The 17,918-nt window shown below is 41.3% G+C and overlaps 2 protein-coding genes across 2 annotated transcripts in view; one reads left to right on the forward strand and one right to left on the reverse strand.

The window, feature by feature from the left end:
- The window catches only part of LOC134541076 (nuclear pore complex protein Nup160 homolog), a 38,156-nt gene extending 21,955 nt beyond the window's left edge, over positions 1-16,201 (forward strand). Inside the window, exons 14-20 of the mRNA XM_063384220.1 lie at positions 710-1,014; positions 2,805-3,074; positions 6,296-6,583; positions 8,430-8,622; positions 9,888-10,082; positions 11,598-11,998; positions 13,482-16,201. Coding sequence (XP_063240290.1) covers positions 710-1,014; positions 2,805-3,074; positions 6,296-6,583; positions 8,430-8,622; positions 9,888-10,082; positions 11,598-11,998; positions 13,482-13,562 — 1,733 coding nt within the window. The 3' untranslated portion in view covers positions 13,563-16,201. The remainder of the gene's footprint in view (positions 1-709; positions 1,015-2,804; positions 3,075-6,295; positions 6,584-8,429; positions 8,623-9,887; positions 10,083-11,597; positions 11,999-13,481) is intronic.
- A 56-nt stretch (positions 16,202-16,257) lies between these two features.
- LOC134541077 (DNA-binding protein D-ETS-4-like) lies at positions 16,258-17,912 on the reverse strand. The gene has a single exon (XM_063384221.1). It carries the CDS (start codon positions 17,781-17,783, stop codon positions 17,403-17,405), a length of 381 nt encoding a protein of 126 aa, XP_063240291.1. The 5' UTR covers positions 17,784-17,912; the 3' UTR covers positions 16,258-17,402.
- Positions 17,913-17,918: the final 6 nt, after the last annotated feature.

Raw genomic sequence — 17,918 nt, forward strand, 5'->3', positions numbered from 1 at the left:
TTTAACCAACTGCTTTATTACCTTTATTGATTGAAATATAAAAACAGATACCTATATAGTACATACTGTACGTAAGAGCAGGAAGCGTCCCTCATGATGTATGATAAGATAAGGCGGTGAACGTGTAGCTTACGCTACATAGCATAAATTAACTACCGAAGGAAACAAAGAATTATAAACGAATTATATACGGTGTTTTGGTTAAAATAAAGATTTACGGTCATTGTAAACGACGTTATTGTGAATCGGCGACAACTTAAATTGAAACACGAGTACTCAAACATTAGCGACGTTAATCCGAAACGACGTAAATCGGTAGGACGTAAATAGAGGACTTACTGTACTTTCGTACTAGATCTAGTACTTTTTTAGTGGTCAAGTGCATTTTACGTTCAGATCTAGTACATTTTTCTTTAATATGATCATATTATAGTAACTCCAACATGTGTTATTATTAAGCGTATTTTTTTTTTTTTTTTATTAAAACTATGGAATGTATGTGTGTGTGTGTGTGTGGTGTGATATTTAAGTTCGAGCATTGCAGTGTCATTATAACTTACTAAATTGTTAAAAAATGCATAACAAATTATAATTTAGTATTTTTTTTTTTTTCAAATCTAGTACTTTTTTTCTTGCCTAAGTTGGTAGGAAATATTTTTTTTCCCTTGTGTCGCCGGGTGTCGGGAACGTTGGTGGTCCTTGCGTGCAGGCTCCCTGCTCTGGCCGGCGGCCGGCGCGCGGCCGCTCGTGCGCCTCCTGGCATCGGCGGGCCAGCCCGTGCTGCTGGAGCAGCTGGACCGCGTGCTGGCGCGGCTCGGCGCGGCGGGAGACGACCCCTGGCGCTCCTACGTGCTGGGCGCGAGCCACCTGGCGGCCGGCGAGGAGCGCAAGGCCCTCTGGCTGCTGGAGCGAGCGCCAGACGGCGCCGGCGACGACTTCTTCCGCCGCGCGGCCGGCCTGGACCCGCGCGCCTGCGCCGGCCGCTCCCAGCTGCTCGTCGCCTACTACACCAAGGTCGGTCCGCGCTCAACTCCGCAAACACACAGCACCAACATACTTCATTTAGCAACGACATGTGTAGAACCCTGATATAATGTTCCTGCTTATAATGTCATATTTTTAAAGTCCCAATATTTCCCCCATAAGGACAATGTATTTATTTCCTGCGTATAACGTTCATAAATAGTGTAATTTCCTGCTTATAATGTTTGCTTTCTAACGTTCAATAAATGGGGGGAAAAATGTTTTCAAAACCGAATTATTCCAACACTTCACAATAAAAAGTTTCCTTTATGTATGTTTATCTTCACAATCACTGCCATACAATACATGAAGTTTGTTAAAATACAATTTTATGCAATATACTGAAGGTACACAATGTTCATAGTTACGTGTCAGTTGGCACCCTTAGTCAACTCTTCTCTTCCTTGCCATTCCAGTGGGTATTCAGATGCACGTACATAGTCCTACGATATTTAAGTTGCCAACCATTGAGCGAGGGCATAACTAAAAGTGTTTTCTATTGCTTACAAATATTTTTTTTTTCATTCATACGTATGAATCCCAAAATTAAACATTTTCAGGTGGCAAAGGAGTAGACGTTCTCACTCTTAATGTTGTCATCATGAATCGTGAGACAATTTTACAAAAAAATGTGGCAGTACATCTTTAAAGACAAACAAAATGTAACCAGTGAACAAGACGAAGTTGAAATATTGTTGGCTTGTTCCAGAAAATTCATGTATCAAGTATACTATCTTTGGTTTTAACATTAAAGTTGTTTACATAGCTTGGTGAGTCCATTGGTACAAAGCTCGAACATTGTTAAGTGCTAAATTGAGATTTCCTGCTTATAATGTTTTTTTCTTCTGCTCCCTTGAAAAACATTATAACAGGGTTCTACTGTAACTAGAATCATGAAATCACTCAGAAATTCAACAAAACGTAAGCAAATTTACAAAAAAATTAACCTTTTATCACTGTAAATTCATTGGATATAATTTATTTAGCATGAATTTTGGACTATTAAGTATTATCTATGGATTATGTTAATTTTTCTTGCATCATTAACACTTTTTTATTTTTACATTACTGATGGCATACATTTGAGACACACAGAAATTTGCTGATCATTTCTATTTTTTCTGAGCAGTTTGGTTCTAGACATGCTTATTAGTGATTACTAATGATTTTACGGAGTAAGTGCTTCAGATGTCAATCAAAGTGAGAACATTTTGGTGGAATTAATTTCAAGAAATATTATTTTACATATTTGTTTAATAATACTTTTTTAATGAATAAAGACAATATGTATAAATAAAAACAATAACACCAAGATCTCCTGTTTTAACAATAAAATTGTCCTTAAAAATAAAAAAAAAATTAAAACTTGGCCCTAGTGATGTGCGATACGGATAAAAACCAATAGTACCAATCTAATTACCAAACATTCTTTTTAAAAGATTTTACTTTCGATACTAAACCAGTCAATACTTTTTTGTTTATAATCATTGTGGAAAGGCTTCAGAAATTCCAATATTTTGTAAGTTACACGGTTGTAAAATTCTTTCTTTTTTCCTTTTTTCCATACAGACAGTTTTCATTTCCTAACAGGTTACATTTAACATTTTCATATTTTGTATTATATACTCTGATAACCATGTTAACATTTGCTAATCTTTCGACATCGCTAATTTGGCGTGGGTCTCGTCTTGAACGAGGCAAACGAAAGAAGACCTCGTCACTGTCTGTGTGGTTGTTTGTGGTGAACAGGGCTCGTGATCACCGTGCGTGGTGATGCGCAGGTGATCGCCATGTTCGAGCAGCGCGGCCACCACGAGTGCGTGATCCGCCTGGCGGTGCGCGGCATCGCCAGCGCGCCGGACAACCAGGGGCTGGCCACGCTCAAGTCGGTGCTGTTCGGCCAGTACCTGCAGCTGCGGCGGTGGCGCGAGGCGTACGAGGCCATGAGCACCAACCCCGACCCGGAGCGGCGCGACAGCCACCTGCGCCAGCTGGTGCTGCGGCTGTTCGACCAGGAGCGCCTCGACCTGCTGCTCGAGTTCTGCATGCAGGTGCGCGCCTCCTGTACCACCGCGCGCTTCCTGTACCACCGCGTGCCTCCTCTACCACTGCGCCCTTCCTATACCACCGCCCGCTTCCTGTACCACCGCGCCCTTCCTGTACCACCGCCCGCTTCCTGTACCACCGCGTCCTTCCTATACCACCGCGTGCTTCCTGTACCACCGCGTGCTTCCTGTACCACCGCCCGCTTCCTGTACCACCGCCCGCTTCCTGTACCACCGCGTCCTTCCTGTACCACCGCGTGCTTCCTGTACCACCGCCCGCTTCCTGTACCACCGCCCGCTTCCTGTACCACCGCCCGCTTCCTGTACCACCGCGCACCTTCTATACCACCGCGCCCTTCCTGTACCACCACGCGCCTACTATACCACCGCGCTTTTCCTGTACCACCACGTGCTTCCTATACCACCGCCCTTCCTATACCACCGCCCTTCCTATACCACCGCGCGCTTGCTACCCTCCACGATTCCTATACTCTGCACTTTCTATACCCCACACTTCCTATACCCTCGCACTTCCTACCCCCGCCGTCCCCAGGTCATCTGCTGGAGGACATGTTCATTTATCGCATAATCGTCTCACATTTTATATAGGGGTGTGCGGGATCCCGACGCTTCGGGAAAAAAGTCGGGAAAATAGGCTTCCCGAAATGCCGGGCGGGAATTTTATTACTCCCGAAATTTTCGGGAAATTGTTAAAAAATTTACAAATGTTTACTAATCATGTGAACATGTCTTCTATCAATTCAAACTGTTTTTACAACAATATTTTTTTATGGATTCGTACATTTTTGAAGGGTTTCCGTACTATTTAAACGCAAAATATCTTTTAAACGTATGCCGATCGTAGCGACAGCTGTGGTGTGCAGTGAATTATGATAATCGTTTACTCATATCTAATTGGAATATAAAAAACGTGCATGGAGTACCTTAAATATTGTATGCGCTCATAAATATATTTCTTCAAGGGTGCAAATTTGCAAGTTACGTGAATAGTCAGTTATATAACGTTATTCCCGTCACCATCGAATACTTAACCTAAAACCACAGTGTGTCCTTAGACACAAACAAAACATGCGCATCTTTTCGCCATAGATATGAGAAATACTAGGCTTGCGTTACATAACGAAGCGTAACCGTTCTCATTACTTGATAACAGTGGCGAATAGAGAACTGTATTGGCACTTTGAAAAATATGAAATCACGTAGTTTTACACCACTGCTCACGAGTATCTAAATATCTATGATTTTGCTTTGGGAGAAAAAAAATAGTTGTTTACTGTTTAGTTTGGCGGGCTTTGTTGTTACGTTACGTTATTAAGGTTTGTGCAAAGTATATGTTCCTATTTTCGATGCCGTTGTATATTAAAACAAACTAGCAGCCTACAAATAATGGAGGTCGCAACCGATCAGCTTGTTACTTGTAAACCTAAAAGTGTTTGGAAGTATTTAGAACGTCTGACAGACAGTAAATCCCTGGCAAAGTGTGTCTTGTGTGAAAAATTTTTGAGATGCGAGCATGGTCGCACGTCTGGATTACTAAGACATCTCAATAAACATCCCTCTATAAAAAAAGAATTTGAGGATGCTAAAAAATACAGTCGACGCCGAAAAAAAGGGCAAGTGAAGCAGACAAAAGAAATAGCAACAAAAAACAACTAACTTTGCAAGAAACTTTTAAATGGCCATCTTCTCATATTAGAATTAAAAATTTGCTTTTTTTTTATTTTTCCCGACCCGTCCCGTTTCCCGCGGGAATAATTTATTTTTCCCGAAAATTTCCTGCAGTACAAAAACCTATTCCCGCACACCCCTAATTTTATATACAGTAGAACCCCTGTCATACACTTTTCAACGGAGGCCACAAAAATGGTGTATGATTCGGGAAAGTGTATGAAAAGGGAATGGCAATAATAAAAAAAATTTCCAATCTAGCATACCAGCACAATGTCAGATTAAACATAAATACATACTATGTGTAAGTAATTGCATTATATTAATGAAAGATATGAATTCATAATTATATATATATACATAGAATAAAACCACCAGAAATGTAAAATACAGTCCATAATCAAGTAAAGCTGACATGAGAAACAGTGGCCTTACAAAATGTTATGAAGTCCTATCTTGGAAGGGGGGAAAAGTCACCAAGCCTAAATTAGAAATTAGAAAAAATAAGCTATTGTAAAAAAAATCACAAATTTTTGCTTGTTTGTTTCATTTTACAAACAACTTTATGCAACAGAACAATTTTCAATAAAATTTTAACTTGAGAAACGTAAAATACAATACAATCCGATCGTAAGAAAACAATAACAAACGGGTATATTCTGTTCAAAGATTAATGAATGCACAAAATATGAGATCCGTTCCTTGGTCAAGCGCTTGCACACTTTTCATCATTGCTAGTTTGCGCCACTAGTCTCGCTTGATGCTGGCCATAGATGCTACTAGCAAAGTGCACAGTCTTCCTGATACTATCCATATCTATGGCGCGATAAAGTTATTTTCTTACGTTTGCAAAAGTAAACAATGAACGTTTTTTTAAAAAGAAAGCATTAAAACGGAGTTTATAAGGCGGAATATAAAAAAAAAATTTGTGAGTTTTAGGGCTTTTCCGCTTCGTAAAACGTATGAAACGGGAAATTAATGATTTTATAAGTGTATGATCCGGGATAGTAAACCATTGTAAATATAGTACTTTCGGCGGGACCAAAATTAATCGGCGTATGACACGGGAAAACGTATGAAACGGGAACGTATCATCGAGGTTCTACTGTATTTAAATCAAATTTGAAAAGTAGTGGTGTGTCTTTACAAAAAAAAGAGCAATTTTTATCGGGGTAGTGTGTTTTATATAAACAAATCTTATTAATGGAAAGAACGTTTAATTAAAAATTACAGTTAACAAAAAAAATAAACCAAACATTTTAAAATTAATAAGTTTCGCAACAAAAACTAACGGATAACTATTGTTGCAGTACACACTTACAGCGATAAGAGTCAAGGCTATTAGTGTAATCTATCATGAATGATGGGAACTAGCGCAGGCTACATTTTTAAACGCGTTACACAGCGGCGACAAAGATGAACAGATACAGGTTACAACATGTGAAAAGTCTTTAAAATAAAATGTACGCTTCGGACAGCTTGGAGTTTGTTTTTGTCGCCACCGAGGTGACGGTGTCTGTGTCGCTGTGTGTGCGCAGGGCGTGCAGGAGACCCAGGACAAGGTGGAGGCCATCGTGCGGCGCCGCGCGCGCACGCTGGCCGCGCCGAACAACCCGCTGTACCGCTTCCTGCTGGCGCTGCACCTGGAGCAGGGCAGCCCGCGCCGGGCGGCGGGTGTGGCCTACGAGCAGGGGCTGCGGCTGGCGCTGGAGGCCCCCGGGGACGCTGCGTCGCTCCGGCTGCAGCGGGACTGCCTGCTGGCGTGCCTCAGCCTGCTGCGCGCCGGCCCGCCGCGCTACGCCTGGATCGTCCGCCCCGCGCTCGAGGTACACAACCCCTTCCTTCTCAGGGGTGAGTGCTGAGCAATATGCACCGAGTTCAGTTTCCAGAATTTGCTTTCAAACATAGCGATCGTTATGTTTTGACTGTGGACTGGTAACACCGTCTTCCTGACGGAACGACTTACCGCGGCGGCGCGATAGCGAAGACTGACCAGTTGCCGGCACTGCCAGCCAGTGGCGCTACCGCAGCCAGTAGCGCGGGAAGTTCAAACACAGTCTTGATATAAGGAATGTCTCAAAGTCCCAACATATTTACACAAATTTTAAAAAAAACATCACAAGTCCAATCGTACACAAGTCCGAACACATTTAAAAAAAAAAAAATTGTGTGAGAGAGAGAGATGGCCAGCTGGTGTGCCGTAGCATTGAAGAGCCATTGCACTAACCTGCTCTCGTTATGATTTATGGTTTTTTCTTTAACTTCTTTTTTTTTGACAGTGAAAGAGGCTAAAATGGGTGTTTTGATGCAGGTTTTTTTTTTGTATGAAAAATTCTTTTAAATGGTATAGAGTAGTGCATAGAGCATTTATCTATAATGTTTTATCATAACATTATAGGGCGACTGCTCAAAGTCCAGTAGGGTGTGTTGTGTGACTAGGTATAACTGGTGTTTAGAAGGGTATTTAAATATGGAGATGTTGGTGACACTGACCGTAAGAATACTGTTACCGGGCGCCATTGTGATTTTTCAGTTCTCCTTTTTTTGTTAAATGCGAGTCGGTTGTGCGGTCAACTCCAACGAGAACACGGACATTGGGTATGCCGTGCATGCAATTCGTGTTCTGGATGTACGACGAGGTGCTGTGACTTGTGGGTTTGGGACAGTTTCGTGCAATTTATCTCTCGCAAATTATTTCGCGCGGTCCTCCCGTGGAACGTGGTTGTAAGAACAAAGGAACCATGCCGTGCGATGGTAAACAGGGTGCGTTACCAAAGTGAATACTGCGCGCCAGCTGGTGTCGGCCTCAGGAACCCCGCGCTTTCAGAGCCGGTGCGCTCGGCCAGAATAAATAGTCTCTACGAACAGAGAGAGGTGTGAGTATAGAATAGTAGACTCTAAAAAAGGGGAGGGGGCCTATATGTGAATTTGGAGGAAAAAATAGATTATTTTTTTTTAGTAAAAACACAATGAAATACCACCACAATTTATTTAAACGCCAATTAAGTTTTGATTAAAAGAAACAGCTGGCGGAACGACTGGCAAGTCGTGCGTCTTAGTTCTAATGAGGGAGGGTGGGGGAGGCAGTGACATGGCAGGAGGGAGAGAGAGGCAGGAGTCCGCAGGGGGGAGGGGCAGTGCTGAGACAGGGGGGGGGAGAAGCAGAGGCATGGCTTAACCTCCCTCCTGCCAGCTAGCCAGCCAACCAGACAAACCTGCTCCACCCACTTCCCTTCCTCCTTCACTTCCCTCTTCCACCCCTCTTCTACTCCGTCAACACTGCACGTCAACACAAGCGCGAGTCCAGCTTTCTTTATCTTTATGTCGTTTGAGATAGGACTCACTGCGTACGTCTGGCATAACTCACGACGGTCCTACTGAGAGCGGACAAACTATAATACCAGTCTCACTATCACTGCCGCTTACAAAATCACCTCCCGCCGCTCACAATACATGGCTTGTTGTTTGATGCATGCCAAGCTGCCCTGCCCTCAGATAAACCCAGAAAAACACGTTTTTAAATTTTTTTTCAAAAATGTTTACAAAACATGGAGGGGGGGGGGGGGCGTATACGTGGGCGGGGCCTTTACGCGAGCAAATACGGTACTTTATCTTGAATGCTTTCGGTGATCCTCGTGTTAGACCCTGGTCCGTCGTGTGTCGGTCTCGCAGGAGGAAGAGCGGGACTCCGGGCGGGTCCCCCGGAGCGACGACCCCGCGTCGGGGCCGCGCGGGGAGGGTCCCCGGGAGACCAGCACGGGCCGTGCGGTCGAGGTGCTGGAGCTGAGCGACGTGAAGCGCGAGTACGAGCTGGTGTGCGCACACCTGGAGCTCATCAAATACAACCCGCAGCGCGCCACCAAGGGTGAGTGTCCACAACTTCGGTTCTGCTTCTGTTCCTTACAGGGGTAACAATTAAAATCTTGGTGCTACTTTAAATATTAATGATCTCAACAGGGTCATTATTGGTTTGTTAGAAAACAATTTAAAAAAAAAAACACAGAATATAACCATACACTTTTTTTCATTGGCCTATAACTTAAAAGTATTTTAAACCTAACCTCAAACCTTTGGAATAGGTAGGCCGTACGTTGTCTGGCATCGAAATCCTTGGCTAACTTCCTGGCGCTACATTTTCGAAGTGCTTTGTTTTACAATGCGGTTATGTTTTGCTTGCATGGTTTTTTATATTGTAATTGGCCTCTTAACGTATGAACGGCCGTAAATCGTAACATACCAACTGGCATAGAAAGAAGTTACACCAGTATAAGAAAGTAACTAAAAAAGACATATTGTTTCATCTGTGTTTGTGTTATAACAGGTTGTTTAATTATTATTTGAAATTAACCTTATGAAATTTTTGGCCAAAAAATTTTTTGAAACTAGGATGGCATCTTTCGTATGAAACTATACTCTATGATATATATACATATACATATTGTGGCACACTTTAAAGGAATCAAGACATATTAAACCGAAGGTTTGTAAACTACCTACAAAAGGTGAAACTGCCATCAAGTTGGAAAATATAATTTTTAAGCTGTTTTCCCAGGAATTACAGTGAATGACTGCAGTGGCGGAAAATTAACTTTTCTTTTTACTTTATTCTGTTGTATTTGTACTAACCATTCTATACTACATGTAGTTGTTTACCCTTAATACATAAGAGTTTTTATTAATGGCTTAAAAGTTTTGTGGTTTTATTTTATTTATTGATTTTTTTTTTTTGTTTTTAAAACAGAAAATTTTTTTGTGTTAGTGTTAATATTTTTTATAAAAGTGCTTTCTAATACTTACGCCACCAAAATAGTTGCAAAATTTATATGCTGCATTTTACAATAAATTAATATGTTATAAGTTTGTCTAAAACAGATACCTTTAGAACAACCAAAATACCTAAGTAATTTTTTTTTTCTGATCCACGTACTTTGGTAAAAATTTTTGTCTGGAAGTTTTGTTTAAATGCTACTTAAGTCCGTGATGTGAGTTGTGTTCGGCGCTGTATGGTGTTTTGCTGTGGTTTTTTGACATGCTGTTTCCGTTTGATCGCAATCCGCCGTGTGATCTCGTCCCCGATGACGGAGGCTTGCCCCTGGGAGTGTCAAGAGAGGCGTGTGGCGTGACGCGCAGGGAACCGGAGGAGCGCGAGCGAGCTGGTGGCGGAGCTGATCAACGAGGGCCTCTACCGCGCCGCGCTGCGCCTGTGCCGTGCCTTCCGCCTGAGCGCGGAGCCCGTGGTGGAGGGCTTGGCCACGGACTGCGCGGGCCTGGGCGCGGGCGACGAGGCCGCCACCTGGGAGTGGCTGGCGCGCAATGACGTGGCAGGTGAGCGGGGTGAACGCCACGTGGCCAGGTCTGGGCTGGGTGTGAATACCACGTGGCGAGGTCTGGGCTGGGAGTGAATACCATGTGGCGAGGTCTGAGCTGGGAGTGAACACCACGTGGCGAGGTCTGGGCTGGAATTGAAGACGACACCCTCTGGGAGAGATTTTGAAATTTAATAATGTGACGTTACACACCCCTCATTACTACAGACGTAAGTTACATTGCATCCTGACTGATCTGGTATTTCACTGGTTAAGGTCTCTGCCTGCTAATTTGGAAGATGTCTGCTTGTATCGGTTAGCGCCCGTGCCTCCGTGATGAGATTTTTTTTATCATTAAAAAAACACCAGAACTTCTCACATCGGCGACTACTTCCTCCCAACTGATGAGCCAACTGTGACGTCACAAATAAACGAGAGTAACGCCACCACGTGAGAACCTCGCCACGTGGTACTCGAAGAGGCCGCCGCCTGTTACTGTTGCCACTGTCCCAGAACCATCCGGGTGACTCTACTCTGAAGCTTGGTGCATTACGAAATTTATGATTTTATTTTTGTTTTAACATTTTGAATGAAATATTTTTTTGTGATTTTTTTTTTTTGTTTACACTGGTGGTCACATCCTGGAAAGTCACGGAAGGGAAAATTGGGGAATTTACTTTAAATTCTAGAAAAGTCGTGGAAATTCCGAAGTGATGCTAGTAGTAACGTGAGGGTAAAATGGCATCCTAGAGTATGCCATCGCTCAGACTGTAGAAAAGTATTTTTTTTTTAATTTTCTTTTCTTTAAAATAATCATACAGTTCTGTTTTGAACAAGTACAGCTGTGGTGATGGAGGCTGGGTGTTTTTTATTTCATTCGTAAAATTGCAAAACAGGAAATTATTAAAAAAATAAATTAAAATAAAGGTTGGTCAGGAAAATTTGAAATTTTGGTTGTGGAAAGGTAAAGGAAATTTTAATTACAGATTTGTTTGAACACTAGAGGTCTGCAAATATTCGAAAAATATCCCATATTCATGAATTATATGATTTTCAATCTGACAATTTTAAATGAATTTTTTTTTCCAAATTATTTGTTACTGATTGTAGGCCTACACCTCTTGGTCACATTCAGAAAAATGTTATTGGGAAAAAATAAGGTAAACTTAGTTTAACATATCATTAAGACCAGTACAGCAATATTATCCACACATTGTGTTATATTTAAAAATTAATGATTATGATTTTAAATTAGTTATAACATTCTATTTTTTTTTGTATGTAACCATTTCAACAAAAAAATTTTCTAACTTGAAATTTACTATTTAAAAAGAAATTATTTGCCATGTTTAATTTTTTTTCTTTCTGTTTTACACCTTTTTGTCGTGCTTACATCAATAATATTTTTTGGATTCCTGTGAAGTGTGGGGAAAAAATAGTTTTTTTGCTGCATGTTAAACTGTTGTTAGGAAAGTTGTTTGATCTTTGTTGAGTCGGATGGAGTAAAGCCCGCCGGGCGTGACAGTGTCGGCAGACCTGCAGCTGGCGGGGCGCTCGGCGCAGGACGTGGCCTGGAAGCTGCTGCAGCACCTGGTGGACGGCGCGGAGGAGCCGCACGCCAGCCTGCTGCACCGCGCGGCGGCGCGCCGCCTGTGCCGGCTGGCGGCCTTCCTGCCCGAGTGGCTGCTGGCCGGCTGCAAGCGCCGCGACCCGGCGGGGCTGCTGCGCGTGCTGCTGGGCGCGGGCCGGCTCGCCGACGCGGCGCGGCTGGCCGAAGAGCATGTGTGGGCCGTGCTGGGCCACGGCAGGGAGCGCTTCGGGCTGGAGTCCGCGCTGGTGGCGTCGGGCCCGCAGGCGTGCGTGCCCGCGCACGCCATAGACCTGCTGCTGCACGAGCTGCGCGACGCCGGCGCGGAGGACGACGCCTACCGGCAGGTCCGTGCCTCTGCTGTCCCTCTCCGTAGCACGGCCGTCCGGGGATACACAGAAATAAACCTAGTTAGTTGTGGGAGGAAATAATTACTAGAGGGAAACCTCTATTAAACTCATCTACTGCATATGTACTTTAAATTTTTCGCACACAGCCTGCAGTTTCCACAGAAAAATCCTTTATTTACGCTTTTCATGGGGAACGAAGGAAAAAAAATTGTTAGTCGTGGGAAATTATAAACAGAGGGAAACCTCTTTTATACTCATCTACTGCATGTGTACTTGAGTTTTTTCGCACACGGCCTGCAGTTTCCAAAGAAAATTCCTTTATTTACGCTTTTCATGGGAAGGGAGGAAAAAATTGTTAGTTGTGGGAAATTATAAACAGAGGGAAACCTCTTTTATACTCGTCTATTGCATGTGTACTTTAGTTTTTTCGCACTTTTGGCCTGCAGTTTCCACAGAAAAATCCTTTATTTACGCTTTTCATGGGGAACAAAGGAAAAAAAAATTGTTAGTTGCGGGAAATTATAAACAGAGGGAAACCTCTATTAAACTCGTCTACTGCATGTGTACTAGAGTTTTTTCCGCACTTGGCCTGCACTGTGGAGAATTTTTTTTGTCATTATTTCATGGTGCTTGATAATAGTGTGAAGTATGCGCTTTGACATATGAATACAGGTATCAATATGTAGAGGCAAGATTATATGGTGAATGGAGAAAATATAATGGTGAGTAGCGAAACCCGAAATAACAGTGAAATTGAAGTTAATAAATACACAGCCAAACACCGACATACAAAGCAAAACATAAAATGCAGCAAAATTCTTCTCAATTACCTCATTTCGTCTGTTAAAATTATAGAATTGATTTCTTGAATATTTAATTCAGTTCCTACTTTTAATTTTATTTTAAGTAAGGTAAACTAAATTTAAAACAGTCTGAATTAAGACGTCCATTCCATTCGCAGGCGGCGAATTTCTATGCAGAGGGGGTTCAATGTACTGGTGCAGTGTTACGAAAAGTGCTTGGAACTGAGTGGTGACTGAAAATGTGAAGTAGATAAGTAGTAAACTAAAAACTTTCAATGAAACCTTTTTCTCACGAGTTTATTTTTTTAATGACCGAGCGGTAGGTACTTACTTTTTTACGGACTTCCCTCGTAATTGTCTCGGTTTTCTTTCCTCGTCTTTGAAAAGTGTGAAAACATGGATTCCCTAACGTCAAAAGTGTCTGTCGAATGGCGTGCTGTGCCGTGGGACGGTGTCTGTCGAGTGGCGTGCCGTGCGGTTGAACGGTGTCTGTCGAGTGGCGTGCCGTGCGGTTGAACGGTGTCTTGTCGAGTGGCGTGCCGTGCGGTTGAACGGTGTCTGTCGAGTGGCGTGCCGTGCGGTTGAACGGTGTCTTGTCGAGTGGCGTGCCGTGCGGCTGAACGGTGTCTTGTCGAGTGGCGTGCCGTGCGGCTGAACGTCCTCCGACTGTGTTCCAGATGCACAACGCGCTGCAGCAGCTCATGGCCTACTACCTGGAGACCGCGATGCGCGTGTCGCGCGACATGCTCGCGGGGTAGCCATGCCACGCCCCGTGCGTGTCTGTTTCCGATTCCGTGAGCACGCGCGAGAACAGCGTGGTTTTGCAGTGAGTAAATAAAAGTTAATGCTCGTAGCCACGTATCAGTATTTATTTTAATTGTGCCGCATTCGTGCTTCTGCAAGCGCTCCAAATTTTGAAGAAGAAAAAACTTTTACTACTTGATTTTGAGTCACTATCAAGTACTTCAGAAATATGATTTAAAGTAAAGTAAAGCTGTTGCACATATGGTTACTTGTGTTAGTGTTGATATTGAGAGGATTTTGTCTTAAATGTTAACGGACTAGTACAATTAGCAATCTGAAAACTGTTTTATAAGTTTTTTATTACAGTAGATATAACCTTTTTGTGAAATGCTAATGCCCATTGTATGAAAGTGAGTACAAATAATTGTTCAGATGTTAACTGTAACTAACGATCTTTTTAAAAATAATTTTTTTTTCACATTATTATCCTTTTTTTGTTTTATTTTTTAATTTAAATTTTAACTAAAAAATAAAACACATTTGAGTGGGCTTAATGACAGCTGGTGTTAGAAAAAACACTATAGCAGCACATTGTTGGGATTTTTTAGCGAATTCACTTTGTGAGAAGATGCTAAATGCCTATGTTTCCATGGAGAAACAAAAAATTATTTTAAAAAAAACCAGTGGTTTGTAGAAAATTTTGTCTTATTTTGTTCAAGTTTAAATTTGGTTATAAATTTATTTAAAAATTAACTTTTGATAAAAAGACTTGTATAAAAATTTTTTACTGAAAATTCTTTTTGATTTTATTGACGTGACAACGTCTAATAAATGGATGAACGCCGGCTGCACGCACGAAAAAGTATCCCACTACGGATGTTCCTGTTCGCTCATTGTACGCATGCGTGGCATCTCTCTTCCACTCGTTTGGAACAACCATCGATTTGACTTTTCAATCATATTTTCGTCGTTTGAATTATTAATATTATGTAATTTAACGACCATCCACCGATTTTCAGCACAATCGGTACGGTTATTTAAAAGTAATGTTGAATATTCAGATACATTTTGAACTAACAATGGTGTTTTACAGTTACACATAATAATTCAAATTACAACCGGGATCTTTTGCACAATGTTTTAAAAAATAGTGTAACACCTTATAAATAAGTTTGGTGTATTTGGGATGCGTATTTGTTATAAAATCGTATTATAAAAACGAAATAATATTATTCCCCTACTGTGAACAAAATTTTTATAAAGATATATATAACACCTGAAACAATCAATATGGCCTTGTGGCTGAGTGGTCAGGGGCGCTATTTTCTAATCGTAAGGTTGTCGATTCGAATCATGGCAAGTGTGAAATTTTTTTTTTGAACTTGTAAAAATAAATACGGCGCGCACGACACTTCAAAAGTAATAAATATATTTGAATTAATGAATGCAAGTAAAAGTTAATTTTTTAATTAAATTGTAGATTTCATTTCACTCCTTTGTATCCATACAAAATAGTGATAAAAATTATTCAATTTTATTCAATAAAGTATGCAGAGGTAGATTTTATCATACAAAAGATAGAAAAATTAAAAAAAAAATAAAATTAAAAAAAAATTCTTCCTCAAAAAATATATTTTTAATGCCTAAATGGTTTGCAAAAACCTATTACGGCTCAGTCTCAGGCCGAATATGATATTTCCTTGTTTCTGGATCAATCATTTCATCAATGTTTTGTTATGACGTTGTCACGTTAAACTATCGTCCCTAAACCGACTTTACAGACAACCGATTTTTTTAAATAAACAAACAGCCTGTTGTGTTTTTTGAACAACGGAAGAACTTTCGCCAAAAACTTCCATATAACCACAAATTATTGGTTGCAAGTTTGTTCCACTACGTAATCTTACGTCTCTTGCAGACTGCAATTACGTAGGCACTATCATTGTGTTGGAAACATACTACACCTGTCATGTCAAGTTATTTTTTAATCTTTATTATTTAAAGTATTTTCCAAAAAGACAACTTGAGATATTTTGTTTGTGTTACTTGCTTGTGGAACTCAAGAAATTGAACTTCTGTAGTTAGTAAATTTTTAAAAAAAAAATTTAGAGACCAATAGTCATTTTACCAGGACAAGTTCTGTTTCACTGGTTGATTGATGTTTTTTTTCCAACATTAACCCACAAACCACAAAGCCTACTTAAAAATTAATGTTTCATTTGGGCTTGGAAAAAACTCAAATGAATTGAAATGTCTAGACAATGACTTGTCTCATATTCTCTGAAATAATAATTGTGAACTATTGTTATTTGTCATAAACTCTTTATTTTATAATGTATTGTTAATAAGATGCACATATAGTTTACAATTCAATTAAAAATATGTTTATTAGCCATGGCAATATTGTTTCTGCCACAGTTTTTGGGGTTTTAAAATGATAAAAGAATGCAGGTCTTTTTTCTCCATAGTATTTAATTTAACAAAAATTACATTAAGTAAACTGAACACAATGATTTTTTTTACAGTACAAATAACATGTCTGAACAGTTTTTCAGCTAACAAGGTTGCTTGTTTTGTTAACTTTATTCTAGAGATCATCAAAGTTTACGAATGACATAAACATGATAAATATATGTTACATGTTTACAAATTATATCCATTTATAGATTTTTATTACATTATTTAGCACACACTTTGTAAAAAAATATTTTTTTTCTTCATAGATATATGGTACATAATTTTTCTTTGGACTGTAGTAAGTGTAGATTGGAATCTCAAACATTCATGGTAGAATGCTTTTGACATTGATGTGATAACATGCACCATTGTTAGGTGTTTATTTGGTGTTTTGGTTGTACTGCATTTAAAAAGTGTGACATTCAAAATTTTCCGTAATTGATTAAAAGTAGTATTAGATTTTCTATAAATATATATATAATTCATTATATAATATATTCCCTTAAAAACTATTTATTTACAATATATTATAATTTTATAACTATCATGATAAAAATACTCTAATATCTGTGTGGTTCTCACATGAGAACCACTTTCACTTAAAACTAAATGTTCTTATTAATATAAGTAGTTTGTTCACAGAACTTACTAGATGGAATATATCATAGATATATGGGACCAAAAATCACCGGTTTTCTGCATCTGCCGAGCTGCGTTTCTTCAGAGAGTTTAGATCCGGCAACGACGGATTGACGTCCTGGATTTCTAGTGGAGCTCGCCGGGGGTCGAGCATCAAAGATCAGGGGCAGAATGAATAATGATCCTGCCGAGATCCGAGCATCAGACCCACGGCGGGCGCACCTTAGCGGAAACACCGCGGCCAATCACGTGCGGCCGGAGCTCTCGGAAAGACGCCGCGCGACAAGATGCGTACTAGCCAGCAAGTTACTTAACGTAAGACGAGACACAATGACAATATTATTTTAAACAATAACTTTGTTAAATGACTATAGCTACTTCCTGCGGACTTCGCCTGTGGAAATTACCTTCCACGAGACTCGTCCGAGGCTAACGTACGTGACATAAATAGAACACGTAAATACTTTATAAACATGGTCACTGAGCAGTGAAAGACACACGAAACACTGCAATAATAAGTTTGCCATTGGCAAATACACTGGCCTCCGGCGCGGACCACGGCTAGCGGACACGGAACGCAATGACTGCGCACCGGGCCGTAGCTTTGGAGCGACGCAGAAGGAAGAACGGTTAGGTGAGGTCTCATCATCACCGCCTTGCTGACTGCAAAGTCGTGAGAGAGAGAGTACAATAAGTTAATAAGTGAAGAGTGAAGAGATATGTACAACCCCAGACGTCCCGCCAAGAGGTGCGGGAAGTTACAGGCAGTACGGGTGGCAGAACTGATAGACGAGCCTCTGCGAGCGCTCCGTCTTCTTCATGATGCCCTTCTTGTAGTACTGGCGGATGGAGCGGGACAGCTTGTCGTAGTTCATGGCGGGCCGGTTCTTGCGCTTGCCCCAGAGGCGCGCGACACGCACCGAGTCCTCTATCTTGAACACGCCCTTGCCGCGCTCCAGCCAGCGGATGCACGAGCCGTGCGTCTGCGGCGACGTCAGCAGCTCCTTCAGGAACTGCCACAGGTGGATGTGCGACGCTCCACGCGTCACCTTTCCGGGCGCTGCTCCCGTGCTGCTGCCACCAGTCGCTGCCGGGGGGCTGGGCGCACAGTCCTCCTCCTCATCTGCACGGAACAACATCAGTGATCAGTGGTGTAATACTACATAACAAACAGTGCATAACAGAAAACTGGCTTTTGTCTTAGGGGCAGGTTTGCTCTCTAATCAGCTTTGTCATCAAGCCCAGATACTGTTTCAGATTTATACAACGTCGAT

Source organism: Bacillus rossius, chromosome 18 (assembly GCF_032445375.1).
Source record: "Bacillus rossius redtenbacheri isolate Brsri chromosome 18, Brsri_v3, whole genome shotgun sequence".
NCBI lineage: Eukaryota > Metazoa > Arthropoda > Insecta > Phasmatodea > Bacillidae > Bacillus > Bacillus rossius.